This window comes from Xyrauchen texanus, chromosome 20, assembly GCF_025860055.1.
Source record: "Xyrauchen texanus isolate HMW12.3.18 chromosome 20, RBS_HiC_50CHRs, whole genome shotgun sequence".
NCBI lineage: Eukaryota > Metazoa > Chordata > Actinopteri > Cypriniformes > Catostomidae > Xyrauchen > Xyrauchen texanus.
The window spans coordinates 11,635,401-11,653,304 of record NC_068295.1 but is presented as its reverse complement, the minus strand read 5'-3'; the positions used below and the strand labels follow the sequence as shown (position 1 = coordinate 11,653,304).

The following is a 17,904-nucleotide window of genomic DNA, read 5'->3' as shown; positions in this document are numbered from 1 at the left end:
CTGACCACCGAAAACGCATTTTAATGCCAGATGTAAATGGGGCCTTTGTCACACTGAAATCTTAGCTCTAAATGTAAACAAGCACCGATCAATCACCCTAACTGCTGTCTGTCACCTCAGAAAAACAAAGCAGACAGAAAACAAACAACAAGATAAAAACACTTTACAGCTTTCAGCTATTCCCTGTACATGTGCCATTTTACTACAGTCATTCCAGATAAAATTAAATATTTATGAATCTAAAACATCAAACCTCAACTCAAGGGACTATGAATATAAAGTTCACACAGACTGAATCTCAAAAACCCTTACAAGAACATATCGGACACTTATTTCTTCCCAAAATCAAAATAATTTTTTGCATTAAGATTTTTTGCACTGTGACATTATTTTAAATTTTAGACATTACCCCCCAAGTTAAGTAAGAACATGAATTAAATCAAATCATCTTTACCATGTCTCATCGTTTTTGAACTCCAGTTCTCCGTATGCATCCTCAAAGTCCTCTCCTCCACCCTTCGCGAGTCCCTCCACAGTGCGGAAAGGAATGATGACGGTCCCTCGGGCTCCTGACGTCCGCAGGACTTTCACCTCCATGATCCCCACACTCTCACTCACGTGCATCGACTCACTTTCAAAAGTGAAGATGCCAGCATGGTCATCATCGAGGATGGTAACCGTAGCAACAGCAGGGAAACCTATCAATGCTTTCGGGTACGGCAAGCTACTAGGCGAAAGCACCTCGTCCTCTGTCTCAAGAACACGCACGTTACTGAGTCGTACAAAGAAATGCTCATCCTCCTCAAAAATGTCATCGTCGATGATTCCAACAGTGATATCCTTGACAACCTCACCAGGTTTGAACACCACAGTGCCCTCTGTAAACTCATAGTCCGCACCGGCATTCGCTGATCCGTCCTCCGTTTTATAATCCACATAAATTGTCTTGCCGATGTCACCACCCTTACGCTCTAGCGTCAACAGAACGGCCCCACAGTTCTCCAGACACTGATAAACAGCAGGTTCAAACACAATCCGGGACACAAATTCCTCTTGTTCTTCTATGTGAACTTCTTGAACGCTACCGCTACGTTTGGCCTGCTCTGCCACATGCTTTTTAAGGATGTTCCCAGCTCCAGTCATCATCCTTGTGGCCTGGATACGGTAAAATGCTCTGCTTTTCTGTTGGTGCGACAGTGCATAGTAGTTGGCCATCTCCACCAGCTGGTCCAGCTCCTTCTCTGGGTGTTTCTGCTTCAGGTCTTTCAGGATACGGATCATATCTCTGCGAGACTCGTCCACCTCCTTGCCTTCAATCAGGCCCATTAAGTTGCTTGCAGCTCCACCATCTAAAAAATGAGAATTCATCATCTTTCCGTCCATTTCGATGCCTTTTGAGCAGTCACCCTCAGTCTCGATGATGACGCCACGGTGCTTGTCCGTGCGATATTTCTTGTGCATGAACTTATAGAAAAGCAGCCGACGGTCGGCCACCCAGGCCAGAATAACGCAAATGGGGAAGAAAGCCAGCGTGAGAAGCCCTTCCCACACCTGCACGACATTGGGCGAGAACACAGCCAGTATCATGTAGAGCCAAATGTAGGCAAACACGCTCCATGCCGCTGTCACAAAAAACACCCGGAGGTGCTTCACTTTTCGTACCTCCCCTTCCGGGATCACCAACACGCACAGGCCGATAATCACGAACATGTTGAAGGCAGCACTGCCTACAATGGTGGACGGGCCGAGCTCACCGGCATGGAACTCGTGTCCGCATACCTCGATAAGGGAGAGGAGTATTTCAGGTGCAGAGGAGCCCAATGCCATGAGCGTGAGGTTGGACACAGTTTCGTTCCACACACGGATCGTTGTGGTTGTCGTCTCGCCGTTTGGCCGTTTAATAATTATTTCCTTTTCCTGGGAGGTGATGACCTCAATGGCGGCCATGAAGCGATCTGCAATAATCGACACACCCAGGAACATGTAGATCATTGCCACAAAATACACAATGACCCTGGCAATCTTGTCACCCAGGGAGGGGTCCTCGGGGTACCAGATAGGTAAGATGATGCCAGGTTGGCATCGACCCGCTTCCCCAACGCATGTGGTGTTGTCAGGGAGGGGTGGGCTAGGTGTGACTCGCGCCTCTGCACAGAGAAAGGTTGTTGCCACGGAGACCACGCCCAACCAGAGGCAGGCGGAAGTCTTTGTCCTTGAGCGATCCATGCACCCTCCTTCACCTTAAGGGTCTACTCACTCTAGCTTTCCCTCTGGAATCCAGCACTGGGCTGTCTTTGGTTCCACTTGCCCCCTGTGAATGAAAAACAAATACCGGGTATGAATTAGAGAAGAAAAATCACTGCCTTACCTAGCGGAAACATTTTTGCTCATACGTTGTAGAGGTCTGCATGGGCCTTAAAATAAAACCTGAAGCCGAACCGTACCTGAGACCATGAGACCCTACCCAGCCTGAACAATACTGTCAGATTTTAAGCCCAAACCCAACATCGCTCACTATCTAATTTCTTTTCCTAGCAAGTACTATTGCAATAGGCTGTATTTTATGTAAGCATTTATTCAACAATCGTAACAGTACTGAAACAGTTAACATACACAGTTCTAACAAGGCACAGCAGCCCCTTAGCACACTAGAGCAGAAGGGGAAAAAAGTATTGCCTTACCGTTTAGTTGCTGAAATTTTGCTTGGTACAGAACAATCTGGAATGATATGAAACACTGCAACAGTCCCCTCTATGCAACCTGAACTTGTTGAGTTGTTGAACAACTGCACTAGATGCAGAACAAAGAATGTCTCAACTTGCATATTTGAAAATCTAACGTTCTTTTTAACTTGCCACTGTGTTTAAACAATGCCGGTCTTGCGTTTGATGCTGAAGAAAAAGCGAGACACTGTGCAAATGTCATAGACTTCGTCCAACATGTGTTTAAACAATGCCGGTCTTGCGTTTGATGCTGAAGAAAAAGCGAGACACTGTGCAAATGTCATAGACTTCATCCAACATGTGTTTAAACAATGGGAAAGCAGAACAGATGCATGCAAAAACATGTTCGGTGTGAACGGCCCTAACTCGTCAATTTGCGCATCTGTGAGTGAGAGTGCATGCACAAAATCAATATTATGACACAAATGCTGTCAACAGAGAAACATTTGTAGCAATGCCATATGAAAGCAAAAGTGTAAAGTGTGTTACACATTATTTGTAAGAATACATATCTGTAAATTTCTATTAGGTCTCTAAGCAGTCCAGGTTTTAGTGGCAAAACCTGCTTTCACTTCATTCTCAAAAGTTTAAACAAAATATCCAAATCTTTGATGTGTAAACTGTCAGCTTCACATGTTCATACTTTTGTCCCATGATTGATATATAATGCAAAGGGCCCCAAAATTATTTAGTTTCCTCTCACTTTTTGATGTTCAGCCATCTCTATCATGAGCGATTTGATGTGCAAGAATCATTACCACCTTTCACCCCATGAGCTACCGCGCACTATCCCCTATGTCCATTTTTTAAGTCTGAGGTGTGAATGACTGGTGCTAAACAAGGGGGGTTCATGACATTTTAAAGTGTTTTGGATCTTTCCAGTGACGAAACATTGATGAAGAACATCTTTCCAAAAATGTAAAAAGGTAACATAAGCAACTTATCTGAGAATTCTGCAAATAAAGCCATTATATTTAGTACTTTTTGTGGGTAGTGTGTGTGTGTGTGTGTGTGTGTGTGTGTGTGTGTGTGTGTGTGTGTGTGTGTGTGTGTGTGTGTGTGTGTGTGTGTGTGTGGATTAATATGATGAAACACTGAAGGTCCACACAGCAGAAAATCAAAAGGCCTCACTCAGCAGGTGTGAATGTGCCAGAATAAGCAACGTACAAAATGAAGCACTAAAAAACATCAACAACAGAGCAAGGGCAATGTGTGTGTGTGTTATTGTAATAAAAGTGTGATACTCTCTATAGGGTTCTCACAGAGACTAATAAGGGCATAGATTATTTCATTACATTTTTAGCCTATAGCACCACAGACCAGTGAGTGAGTGTGTGTGTGTGTGTGTGTAATGTGTGGGGGGTAATTTATTTGATCTTTTCTAAAGTAAAGTAGCCATACAATATCAAACTCACACATTTATACATAGAAACACACCTATACTTATTACTTATTCAGATACATACAGTTGTTCAATTTTCTTGTCCCTACAAATGGAACACTGTACTAAAATAGCTGACTGACCCATCTCACCCCTGAATATCAGAAGTGTGTAAACGAAATACTGCTTCAGAACTGCCTTAAACTTCACCATGACAGTGAGGAAAGGAAAGGAAAAAGGAACATTTTTGCCAGAAAATTTAACATTTGAACACAATACACTGACCTTGTCTGGCATACGACATGGTGCCTTCTAAAATTTGAAACAATTGTTTTCTATGAAAGTACACCAACCGGCGGCGATGCTCGGCAACTGCCAGCAGCGCCCAGCTACGACTTCAGAGGCTGCTCAAATTTCTGCCACTCCACGGAGTGCAACTTGCGTAGTTTTCCATTAAATTCAAACCTAATAATTATCAAAGTACCTAGATTATTTCCTTGATGTGTTTTTAGTTACAAGTATATCTTTTGTGTTTTGACAGCTTGACTGAAAGAACAATTCAAGGCTACACACAGAGAAATTGCATAGTAAACTTCGCCATATCTACTCATTCAGTTTGCAGTTACACCAGTTTCATACACTAACCTGCAAACTCATCTACATCGCTTTGTTCATTCTTGAAGAAGAAAAAAACCTTGGTAGCTTTTGTGTGTACTGTCTGCCACCTGAATGGCATCGAAGTGCCCTGTGTTTGATACCTGTGCCGTGTCCTACCCTCTACGTGACGCGGCATGAAATTTCTCGTCCAGTGTGCGACTGCCTTTACAGAGCTGCCTTGCTGTCAACTGTCTTCAAAGGCAGCTGCCTTCTAAGGCACCTTCCTTACTGAAATGGATACCTCATATGTGACAAATTTGGAGTGCTCTAAATAAGAAGCAAGTCCTTGTGAAAGGTCTTACAGACATAAAAAACATGGCATACACATGTATATGGGAAACTAATCCAACTATTTTTTATCAATAATTTTTTGGGGGTTTTGAACTAATTATATATAAGTATATTTATTATCAACATTTCTGTCAACTTGTCCCCCATCTTGGATGTATTTTTTCCATCACAATTGCCTCTCTGCGAAGGATACATGTGATGCTGCCTTAGAATTTGGAGGATCAATTTTTCTTTGAATCATTATCAAACTCCCTTAGAATAGTGAAACAAAATACAGAGATAGACAGTGAGAGAGATAGAAGAACAGGAGACAACTTTGGAAGAGCTATCAGACCAGGCCTGATTGTAGTAAACACTCTCACACTCACACTCACACACACACACACATGCACCGGGCTGTAAGTAAACAGCACAGTGTAGAAACAGAAGGCTTAATGAGGGAAAAACTGTTTTATAAAACAAAACAGCCCAGCCTGAAGCCTTGGGCTGCCCCCATCTCTCTCCCTTGCAATCCTTCCCCCTCCTCTTGGTTTTCACTAACACATACACAAATGAAGAAAGAGAAGGAAAGACAGAGTGGCCTGAAGTCAGATGACCTCTACTCCACTGTTCTATTTTATTATGTTGTGTTGAATTCTTGCTCGGATTGGAGGTGCTCAAGTCAAGTCAAATCAGTTTTACTGACGAACTCTGGAGCGGTTCACGTGTGGTGAGAATGTAAACCGACCCAACGAACCAACAAACCAAACAATATCCCTATAAAAACCATGAACATAACTGAGGGATCTTTGGAGAAGACATCTTTAGATCAGCACTTCTCTGTAATTCATCATCAAAACGTGGATATAGACTTTTGGCAATGCATGTTTAAAATAGAAGCTGTTTTATCATTCCTGAGGTTATTTTAGTACGATCGTTTCTTTCACTTGGATAGTGGTAGAACAGTGGTTTTTACGTGGCTTTACTCTGAAGTTTGTGTTTATAATGCAAAATAAACTAATGATGGATAAAATAACCATGACAGAAACTCATATAATCCGAGTGACAGATGTATTGAATTTGGAGTACAACTAGTGACGCTTGAAAATTCTCAAAAAATTTTAATGGTTGACATAGGCATATCATTTTATAAAGTATATCAATGGATGAGCTTAATCCTGGAACAGCGAACAAACATAGTGACCAATAAAGGTACAGCTTGCTCACATGTGACTTTTATTGAAATACATTGGTCCATTTTGAAATGTTGCCTTGTGAAAGCCAATGGAATCATTGCAACATTGTAACAATTCAATCCCCGTTTCAGAACCATACAAATGGTTTACAGGTCTGAAAACACCTTAAGATCCCATGATCCACTGGTAAAGCATATATTTAAATAAATGAACTTATGACAATTTATTATCTAGTCAAATAACATGAGTAATAGCTACTAGTCATATGTTTATTCAATAATGTGTAAGTGAGATTATGATCAAATTGCAAAAATACTGTTTAAATAAATGATTTGAAAAGTCAGTCTGTAGCATGCTGTCGATTACCACAGAAAATATTTGTATAAACAAACAACAATTGTTTGTACAAAAATTTTATTGGAAGTCTATGGGGAACGTATGGTGAACCAGGGGTGCACAACAAAATTTTCAACACAACGGAAATAAACCACAACACGGTGAAGACACTATTCAAAAAAATTAAGGCACAACAGATTATCAGAAAATAAATCCATCCATCCATCCATCATCAACCGCTTATCCTGTGTACAGGGTCGCGGGGGGCTGGAGCCTATCCCAGCTAACATTGGGCGAAAGGCGGGGGACACCCTGGACAGGTCGCCAGTCCATCGCAGGGCCACACATACACTCACACTCACCTCCACATCCACATCCACACCTAGGGCAATTTTTTGGAGACACCAATTAACCTAGCCTGCATGTCTTTTGGATGGTGGGAGGAAGCCGGAGTACCCGGAGAGAACCCACGCAGAGAACATGCAAACTCCACACAGAAAGGCCGGGGCAACCAGGGTTTTGAACCCACGACCTTCTTGCTGTGAGGCAACAGTGCTAACCGCTGCACCACCGTGCCGCCCTCAGAAAATAAATATTTATCAAAAAAGTGCTCTGAACAACACATACCTGGTTGGGTTTCTACCAGAACTTTATTGCATAAAACTTCATCAGCATTTCCAAAGGCAGTACTCGTAGTGGGACGGTAGGCATCAGAGTACCAGCAGCTATTCTTGCGAATTTGCAGCACTTATAAAATGCTGGTATGGTTTACTGCTCCCAGGCTATATGCAGGCTTTATTGGGCAGCAAGGGTGAGTACATGAATGAATGTTAATACTTACACTAATAGTGTGATACTATTTGTGATAATATCACACTATGTTAACACGTATAATATTTTGGTGTTGTGGCTATACTCTGGAAACTGTATTTTTTAATGTCTATAAAAGTCATAAGCATTTCCCCATAGACTTCCTTTAAATTTCATTGTAAACATATTTATTGTTTTTAAAAACTGAAGGACTAGTCGAAATTACTGTGGCAACCGAAAACATGCCACATACACGTTGAATACAAATGACTGAAATGTTATTAATCTGAAATATTTAAATATGGGTACTAGGTCACAGAGTTGCTTTGCTACACTGGGCCAGCATGGTCTGAAATAAAGCTGGGGAGGCCTGTAAGGAGGCAGAGCACAGCACACAAGCTTCCCCAAGTAGATGTTCTGGAAGTAGCAAGTTGATTGATTTAAGATGTAATTTGTTTATAAATGGTCCATAACCACCACTACATTTATGTTTTGTTGTTTTGTTGTTGTCTTGCTTTGTCTCTGTTAAATTGAAAAAATTGATATGATAAGTTTGAGGCTGTGGGGAAAATTACTCACAGCAGCAGGAGGTTGTGGGTAATGTGGGTGATAGCTTGGCATAACTCTAATTTACAGGAAACACATTGCCATGTGCACACAAACACACCCAATAGAAGTCAATGGAAAGTCCAATCATGATAGAAAATCAAACAAACGTCTGTGAGTGTGTGTTACGAGGTGGCACTGTGTAGCATTATACAGTACTGTTGAAAAGTCTTAGGCACGTAAGACGCTTCATAAAAACATTTGTCTTAAGATGGTTATTTATATTTTCAGCTTTAGTTTGTCAATAGGATACATTTTAGACTCCCAAACATTTATTTTGCACATAGAATAGAATAACAGGAAGCCCTGCAACAGATAGCACGGTCCCCACAGGGCCCCCCACTGAATACTGAGTCAATCTAGGATTACAAGAAGAGACAGAAGAAATTGAGACAGCTGAAACAGATAGAAGAACTGTAGCAAATTCTCCATGAATCTTGGAACATCCTATTTGCCAACAACCAAGTGTGCCTCGGAGAATTGGTGCTGTTTTGAAGGCAAAGGTGGCCACACCAATATTGATTAGCTTTTTTATGTTTACTGGACATTGTATGATGTTAACTTATAAATGAAAACTATTTATAGCATTATTTTTGAAGACATCCTCACTATGCAACATTTTTCCCAAGTACCTAAAACATTTGCACAATACTGTACTGAATAGCCACTGAGGGTCTGAAGCTAAAGATCTGTCGTAAACCTGCACATAGAGTCAGCAGTTGTTACCATAGCAACACACTAGAATGCGTGGGACAGGAATATTTTTATGAATCTCTGAAATCAGGCTCATAAAAATCATACAAAGCTTGGATGAGAATGTGTGCATGTGGTTTGTGTGAGATACTCTATCAGATCCACTGGACCACAGCAACCAGGCCATTTATTTACTGCCAAAGAATTACACAACATTAACATCACAGTATAGTAAGAGTCACCCAAGTAAATCTACTGCTGTTTCACCAGGACTGCTGGATTAATGCTGTTATGTTTTGTTTTTTAATGATTCAATTCTTTCTCATATTCCATCTTAATAGGGTCAGTCATACTTTATATTACGTGTCTTTAACTACTGTGTACTAACCTTAAAATACATAAACGTTTTTGGGGCAGATGTAATTAAGTGCAGGTACTTTAAATTAAGTACAATGCAACAACACGTCTGTACATAATAAATACATGCTTAAGGAGTGCATTTTTGTGTGATAACTTGCTGTCCTTAACAGTGAATAACAGTCAGTATGGAAAAACACTCTGCAAGATGTTTTGTCTCTTTAATGCTTTAGGTTTAGACCTTTTATTTGATGTTATTAAAACAATCAAAGCAGCAAATCAAAAATACATTTCAAGATGACCACACGTTAAATCCCCTACTGTGAGTAATGTTTTGACATTTTCGCATCTACATTTAAAAGAATAAAATTAAGTGAAGCTGCATGATAAATGGAAGGAATATTCCGGGTTCAATCGACAGCATTTGTGGTATAATGTTGATTACCACAAAAAATTATTTAGACTCATCTGTACTTTTCTTAAAAAAAAAATCTTCTTTTAAGTTACAGTGAGAGAATGGGGCCAATTTTTGGAGGGTTTAAAGGCAGAAATGAGAAGCTTATAATTTTAAGCATTTACATTATTTCTTCTTTTAAAACTTGTGTATTTATTGAGCTGAAAATTTGTTTACATTTTCATTTTTACAGTCATATTAGGGTTTGTTGGCTATAACTTTACACAAAAAAAGGTTAGTAAGTGATTTTATCACACTAAAATCATGATAACATGCATATTGTTTATGTCTTGTGACTATACTTTTTAAATAATGAGTATTTTAAAGTTTACGGATTGGGCCCCAAGAAGAGCTTCTTTGCAACCCAGATTTTTGCTTTTTTTTAAAGAAAAGGAGGGGTAAGTCAAAATCAATTTTTGTGGGAATCAATATTATGCCACAAATTCTGTTGATTGAGCTTAAATGTATTGAACCCGGAATGTTCCTTTAACATTTTGAATGCATTAGACCTAGAGCAGGCCCCAGAGCATGACATAATTTCCTGTTGTCCATATTCGTTGCGGGGTTCAGAATAATTTCATAATCAAATCGGACCACTTCAGTCCATCCTCTAGAGGAAAGAATGGGTTGTTTTAAACTTAAATAATAGTTCATCCAAATATTTTAATGTTCATGATTTGTTCAACTGCTTTCTTTCGATCCCTTCGATTCAACACTGTAATATTTTCTTTCTTCAGAAAAGAAATGAAGAGATGTAGAGATGCAGAATGTCAGTGATTAAGAACGCACGTTTCAGATCTGTTCCTCACACAAAGCTATCATATATCTTCAGAAGACTTGGCAAAGAGTTCCTAGTGCCCAGAGCCATAATAGAGAGAGAGTTGCGACAACGGAAGTTCTAAATGCTTGATCGTCACATGATTCACGTAGACTTCAGATAGTTCCAGGAAGTGCTTTTGCGGTCATTCCAAAATGTTAGAGTAGAGTGACAGAACTGCGATTTCTGGTAATTAGTAGTCAATAAATGCATTTATTTTATATATTTATGTAACACACCGACATATGTATGTAGCATGAGTATGTTGTTACAGCGATGTTGTTTTTTAAAGATCAAATCAGCTAATATTTGAGGATTAGTGTTCGCTCACCGTTATTTGACATTATATACAGGGTTAGAACGAAATACGGGTGAGCAAATAATAACAACATTTTCATTTCTGCATGATTTAGTCTGATAAATCGTTGGTTCCTTTCTAACAATTAAAACTGTCGGTCAGGCCATTATATGCCAATTAAAACAAACAACTGGAAAGATTATTTTCCCAGATTTTTCAAATTGTCTTATTTGCCTCTACTGACATTAAAGAGGACCAATCAGTCAAACAGTAGTGAAAAGTCAAGAAGGCCAGAATTGATGCTCAAAAGCCTCTCTTTCCTATCATATTCTGTGCTCTATGGTCAAAGCTAAAACTTTGAAATCAAGAGAAGAATTAAACAACATCTTTATTAGTAAAGAGTCTAGCTTCCTCTTTCCAATAATAAAGGTAATACGTGGATAATCCTCAAATCATGGTGTTGTATTGTGTGTTTGGAGTGAATAACTGCTCAAAGCAATAGAGAGATCTCACTGCCACACACCCACACAAGAGACCTCAGGAGATTTGCTGCTCTGTGGTTAGATACATGGCACGCAGTGTGTGTGTGTGTGTGTGGGTTTGGGTGGTCTACAAGGACTTTTTTTAGGTTACAAACTAGTAATTACAAGGGCATTATGCTATAAATGTGGTTTATGAGGATATTTCTAGTGTCCCAAAATTCAAATAGCTTTAAAAAAACATACTAAATTATGAAAATGAAAATGTCAAAATGTCAAAAGGTTTCTGTAAGGGTTCGGTTAGGGTTAGGGGATAGAATCGAAACTGTTTGTACAGTATAAAAATCATTATGTCTATGGAGAGTCCTCATAAGAATAGCCGCACCAACTTGTGTGCGTGCGTGTGTGCGTGCTTGCATGTGTGCATGTGTGTCTGCAACAGCGCAATCCCAATTTGACCCTCCAAAAGCACTTTGTAATAATGCCACAATTTAATTCTACAGAAAAGTGTAGCAGAAGGTGTCCTGTGTGTGTGATGCATTCCTGGAGGAAAGTAAACACACTTAAGAACATGAAAAAGATCTTATACATTATTAAAATACACCCTTGAGACGTTGGAGTGCCGACAGAGAGGACAACACGCACATTCACACAGTCTCTCTCGCACACTCTCCTCATCCTCTCGCTCTTGATCTGTTTTTCTCAGTTTCTCCTTTGAGCTATGAATCATCAGATCAGATTTTCAGCTGAGTGTTTTGAACAGAAGATTCATATGTTTAAATTTATATGTCTTTTGGGTGGGTGCTGGTCATAAATGTATTTACTAATTGGATTTTTGGCAGTTGGATGCAGCATCACACAAAATATTTTTTTGGTTTAATATACATTTTTGGGTTACCGATGCCATTGTAGAAATACGAGATTAAATGAGTGGTATTAAGTTGGTCAGGTGACCTCAACATTAGTGGCCCTCATGAGGCAGCCCAGCTCCATGTAAAATAAAAAAGCTTTTAGGCAACTGATATGACTAGATTCATAATCTCGGTTCAGTGTAAATTATTTAAACATATTAATACATAGATTAAAGACTACTATTATTTTAATTAGGGCTAAAACTACTGAGTGCACCTTTAAAATATATATGGTGTTTATTTCTAGGCATGTACTGTTTGGCAGGTATTACATTTCAGAATCTGTCAAAAAATGTATTAAACATAGACTAATCTTACAGAAGTAGAACTCCTAAGCCAGTTGAGTCTGTGATTTTTGGTTAATTTATGACTGAATGAATGTAATGAGTGGGTGGATGACTCCAACTTAACTCAGCAAATCAATAGGTTAACTAAGAGCCATCTGGAAGCACATTGGATCTCATCACACAGATGGTGGGTTTGAATCTCAGTCATACCATGATCAGGTCAGACCTCTCATGAAACATAAGTGGCAGTGTTTCATGGTGGTGAGCCAATCATGGGTAACCTCTTTTCCACCGCCTCAGCTGTTCCCATGGCAATGACATGCCTGTGGGTTGCAGGCTAATACGATCATGTTGATCTCACCAAGCATTAAAGTTCCTTATTGGCACCTGTAAGCGAAGCTTGTTGAAGGAGCGCTTGACTTTTTTCCATAAAATGAAAGTGAATGGTGACTTAGGATGTCAGTCCCTAACATTCTGTCAAATAGCGGCAGGTAAAAGTATCAATTTCCCATTGCATCATCATCTGAACGATCTCATATCGATACTTGAATCCCAGGATCGATCTTTTACTCTATGTGCAATCCCCACTACTTTGAGAGGAAAACACTCGTATTTGCAAGCAAATTTTGCACTAAGTGACTATTAATATATATATATATATATATATATATATATATATATATATATATATATATATTTGGCAACTGGCTGGTAAATGTTTAGGTTTCACTCACCAGTGAATGAATTGTGTAGTATAGTGGTGAAGTATTCAGCAGCGAGATCCTTTCACTGCATATTGAGAGTAAAAGTGTCCAAAGATGAGATCCACGCAAACGTACATTTGTCAATGAATAATGTATCTTGTAATAACCTTTCTGTTCTATACAGTCAGTTGTTGATCAAAAACAATAAAAATAAAAATGTAATTCAAATCATGCATAGCACATATGAGATAAAGTCATTCAAGTCTCTCTTGTTAACATGTGCTAATTTACATATGCTGTTTACAAAAATGCTGGTTTTCTTAAAGAGGCAGTACCGGTTTTATCACGAGTTCAATGTAAATACCTGTAAATAGTGCATATTATGCGATTAAACAATAAAACATTTACAAAATATAATATATGCAATATAATATCATAGTTATCAATTGAATACATTGATTTGTACATTTTTAAAAAGATAAAATGTGTCCCAAATGATGAAAAACGAACACCTCAAGAGCTTCATTGTATACGGTTAACAAGTTTGATGTAAATTGAGAGGAAAAGTATGTTTGGAAACTTTATTCGTCGTACCTCCTCTCTTTCCCCCTCGTATATCACACCTCAGCCAGCATACCAGAACCCAGTTGACAACTGCTGCTGAGAGGCATCTTAGTTTTCTCACATCAGGCTTTTGAATAGACTACGTTTTCACACACAAGGCCCATGAACAACACAGGCTAATTAACATACTAATGAGGCCTTCGAGTTAACACATTTTGTGTATTCATTAGAGAAAGAAATTGGAGTCAGCCAATCAGGTCTGTGAATGTCTATCCATAGTTATGTCTTTTGTTGCACTAACACATTTTGTTGTACACACATGCACAAAAGGAGACGAGTTAGAGGGAGCACAAACATCATGCCACTGTAAAACAAAATCAAGCTGAATACCAGACGAAAGCACAACAACTTCAGAGCCAGTAAGTTTGCCGCCAACAGCAATATCTGTTTCCAACAGTCCAGAGTCTCTCTGGCCTTCTGGAGAAGAGGTGCTGGAAGTCTTTCAGGGTAACAGGAGACAGAGTGAGCTAAAGACACCCACAAACACGAGATGAGCCCCTGCCTCCCCCCACCCTATTTTAAGAAATGCGCAGTTGGGGTGACACCTGATAGTGTTATAAACAGAATGTAGGAGAGTGTGGCAGGTGGTAGCTGTCCTAAATTAATCACATATCTCAGCATATGCCCATTTACCTGTTCAGAGAGGAACCACATGAAGAACATCAGTAACAAGCATCATATGACTACCTCTAGCAATTTAACCTCCCCAAATCCAATCCTAACATCTTTACCACTATAAGACTGTTAGACAGAAAATACCACATATACCAAACTGATGTGTAGGATGATGATATTGTGTGAACCCAGCAAACAATTTTTGGTCCCAAGAACATTTCCAGAACAGAGTTTAAAGGTTATTTTTGGTTAGCAATGTTTGTTTTGGTTTGTGCATAATGGTTCCCCTAATGTTCCCTTAATCTCTACATTCTGGAAACCTTTCTGCAACAAAACTGCAACATTACATCGATAATCGGTATACAAGTCATGTCTTGTTTTAGTTAGGAAACACTGAGGATTCATATGATCTATTAAATGTTATTTTAAAAGAATATTCCGGGTTCAATACAAGTTAAGCTCAATCGACAGCATTTGTGGCATAATGTTGATTACCAAAAAAAATTATTTTGACCTGTCCCTCCTTTTCTTTAAAAAAAGAAAAAATCTGAGTTCCAGTGAGGCACTTACAATGGATGTGAATGGGTTCCAATCCAAAAGTGTTAAAATACTCAAAAGTATAACCACAAGACATAAAGGATATGTGTGTAAATATTATTTTATTGTGATAAAATCACTTACAAACCTTTTAAAGTTATAGACAATTGTACAACTTCATTGCATTGACAATGTAATGTCAACAAACCCTATAACCCTGTAAAAATGACCATTTAAACAATTTACAGCTCAAATCATACATGAGTTTTAACAGAAGAATAAATCTAGCCAAAATGCTTTTATAAAATTATAAACTTCACATTTGTGCCTTTAAACCCTCCACAAACTGGCCCCATTCACTTCCCTTGTAAGTGATTCACAGTAACTTCGATTATTGCCAATTTTTTATTTTATTTTGTTAATCAATATTATGCCACAAATGCTGTCGATTTAACTTAATTTGTATTGAACCTGGAATAATCCTTTAGTTTAAGGTTGTCACAAAAACATCCCTGCAGCGTTCTAGGAAGTTTATGGTTATAAAACATTAAACCCAAAAAGAACGTTTCTAGAACGTTAGCAGTTGTTACACGCACGCACACAAACAAAATAACCAAATCGGAACCATGCACTAATGTTAGGAGAACGTTCTGTGTTTATTGGGAAAGCATCCATTTGCATCCATGCCCGAGGGCCAAAGGGACGCTCAGACACGTAGATAGAAACGCAAGTGATAGCCAGGAGCAAGAGAAACACACATCCTCCGTTAAACAGCAAACGGAGGAGGAACAGCAACACAAAAAAAACCTCTAATCACAGACTCTGTTCATAAATGATCTCATCCCCGCCCTGACAGACACTTCTCTTGACAAATTATATATATATATATATATATATATATATATATATATATATATATATATATATATATATATATATTAGTCTCACACTGAAGCAGCATAAACTAAATTTAGATCAAATTGTTTGATATAAAAAAAATGAAGGCATCGCTTATCAGAATTTTTGTAATAATTATAAAGATTAATTCAACACTGGCAGTGATTATTTCCGTATTATGGTGGAAAGGATCGGAGACCACTGACGCAAATTTGGAGACATCCTCCACGTTAATTTCAAAGTGCTGGTCATATTCAGTCAGAGCAGCGTCAAACGTTTACCCATTCCAACTATCCCTAAAAAAAGCCGGTGGCGCCTCAAACAGCAATAATTATCACTGACTAACCAATAGCGACGCACAAACGCATTGAACGGAAGGTACGTACCTGTGATTTAAGCAAAAGAGGAACTCAAAAACAATGAAATAGTCCAGACAGGTAGGTTTCCTCGGATGTCTTAGAGGATTTTATTTCCCGAGCGTATCACTGGCTCTCCGTTATGCGTGCGGGTGGCTGCTCCTCGGTGGCAGAAATACCTCAGGGCCGCTTTCGCCCTGCTCGCTCAAGCGCGCGCACACACGCGCACACGCAAAAACGGTGCCTGGCCAGTTCCGGCAGATCGATGGAACCGGCGAAGTGATGCCTCTTTCCCTCGCCGGGTGTGATGGATGCGCCGGTCACCGGGGGCTGTCAGCGCGCGCTCAGATCGAAGCGCCGTTGAAAAATGGAACCTTGGAATCCATGTGAGCGTTTTTTCCGCGAGCCACGAGCAACAGCGGCTGAGCCAACGCTCGCGCCCCTCCTCTCGCGCTCTGTCCAACCGTCTCACGTTATAGTGCAGGAAACAAGTTGGATTTCTCACAACCGAAAGGGCCTTGTTTCATTCTATTACCAAGCATCCCGACTAAGCATTACGGAATCCTCCGCGTTTCTATTATCTGTAGAATTCAACCGCGCGCATCACACAGCACGAGCAAACCCGCATGGTTTATTACTCATTTGATTATAGTGGGGGGGGGGGGCTAAATATTGAGAATTAAAGTTGTCTCGCAATTTCTCACCTCTCCCCTTTCTATCTCTGCCTCCCTTCTCCAGATTTCGCCTCGGAAACACACCCTCCGCAGAACACACACGCGGACACAAGCTTCTACGTCATCGCATCAACTGGGACAGAGAAGATGCACCATCATTTATGTGCATGTGTATCACATCTGCACGCGTGGAGTCCGGATGATACCGTTATACCACTAACAATGATGGTATTATTGTTTCAAGCAATAGGTCAAAACATATCTCTTTATGGGCCATAGAAAACATGAAGAATATAAAGTGCTGTCAAGGACTGAATAATGATGCCCTTCAGCCGATAGCTGTTCAGATAATATCATACACATTTTAAGGAGAATTTTACAGAGCATAATCTCATTTAATCCCACTTTCTGTGGATATATATCAAAGATACCTTCTTTGAGGTTCTAGCCATGGGAACCGTAGTGTTTCTTTTATCCTGGTTCCATTCTCTATCTTTGTACAAAGCTGTTAAATTTTCTTTTCACTGGAAAAAACTATCACTTTAAAGTCAAAATGAAATCAAAATTGACCCTACACAGTCTTATTGTGAAAAATTCATCAGTGCACACGTTTCTAAAGAAAAGCAATGTTTTTGTAACCTTTCATCAAAATTACTTGACTTTCATTTTTGAATGTCGCCAGGCCTTTTATTTCTCCCCTGCCTTTCAAATGGCATTAATAATGCCTTCAGAGGGCACTTAAAAACAGTCATGATAGTCATGCTATAATAGAATTTCCAATAAAAATCACTTCTGAGTTACTGTTATTTTTTAGCCCTCTCATAGTGGATGGTAAAGTCTTCGAAGAGAGAAACACACGTTTCAACCCCCTCCCCTCCAATCACATGTCATACACAGACAACATTTCATGATCCAATCAATTCTGATAAAGTCCTGACCTTTATTTTTTCACTCATTAAATATCCTAAAAGTATAACTCCAATACACTCACAGACCATTTTATTAGGTACACCTGTACACCTAATTATTCATGCAATTATATATTCAGCCAATCATGTGGCAGTAGTGCAATGCATAAAATCATGCAGATACGGGTAAGGAGATTCAGTTAATGTTCACATAAACCTGTGGCATGATTGTTGGTGTCAGATGGGCTGGTTTGAGTATTTCTGAAACTATTTACTCAGAAAGGTGCCAAAAAACGGAAACGCCTTTTTGATGA

General features: G+C 39.3%; 1 protein-coding gene across 1 annotated transcript in view; it reads right to left on the bottom strand.

Annotated features, from left to right (window-relative positions):
• slc8a3 (solute carrier family 8 member 3) overlaps window positions 1–16,329 on the bottom strand; it is a 49,600-nt gene extending 33,271 nt beyond the window's left edge. Inside the window, exons 1-2 of the mRNA XM_052151128.1 lie at window positions 16,039–16,329; window positions 455–2,311 (exon numbers count right to left, since the gene is read on the bottom strand). Coding sequence (XP_052007088.1) covers window positions 455–2,226 — 1,772 coding nt within the window. The 5' untranslated portion in view covers window positions 2,227–2,311; window positions 16,039–16,329. The remainder of the gene's footprint in view (window positions 1–454; window positions 2,312–16,038) is intronic.
• Window positions 16,330–17,904: the final 1,575 nt, after the last annotated feature.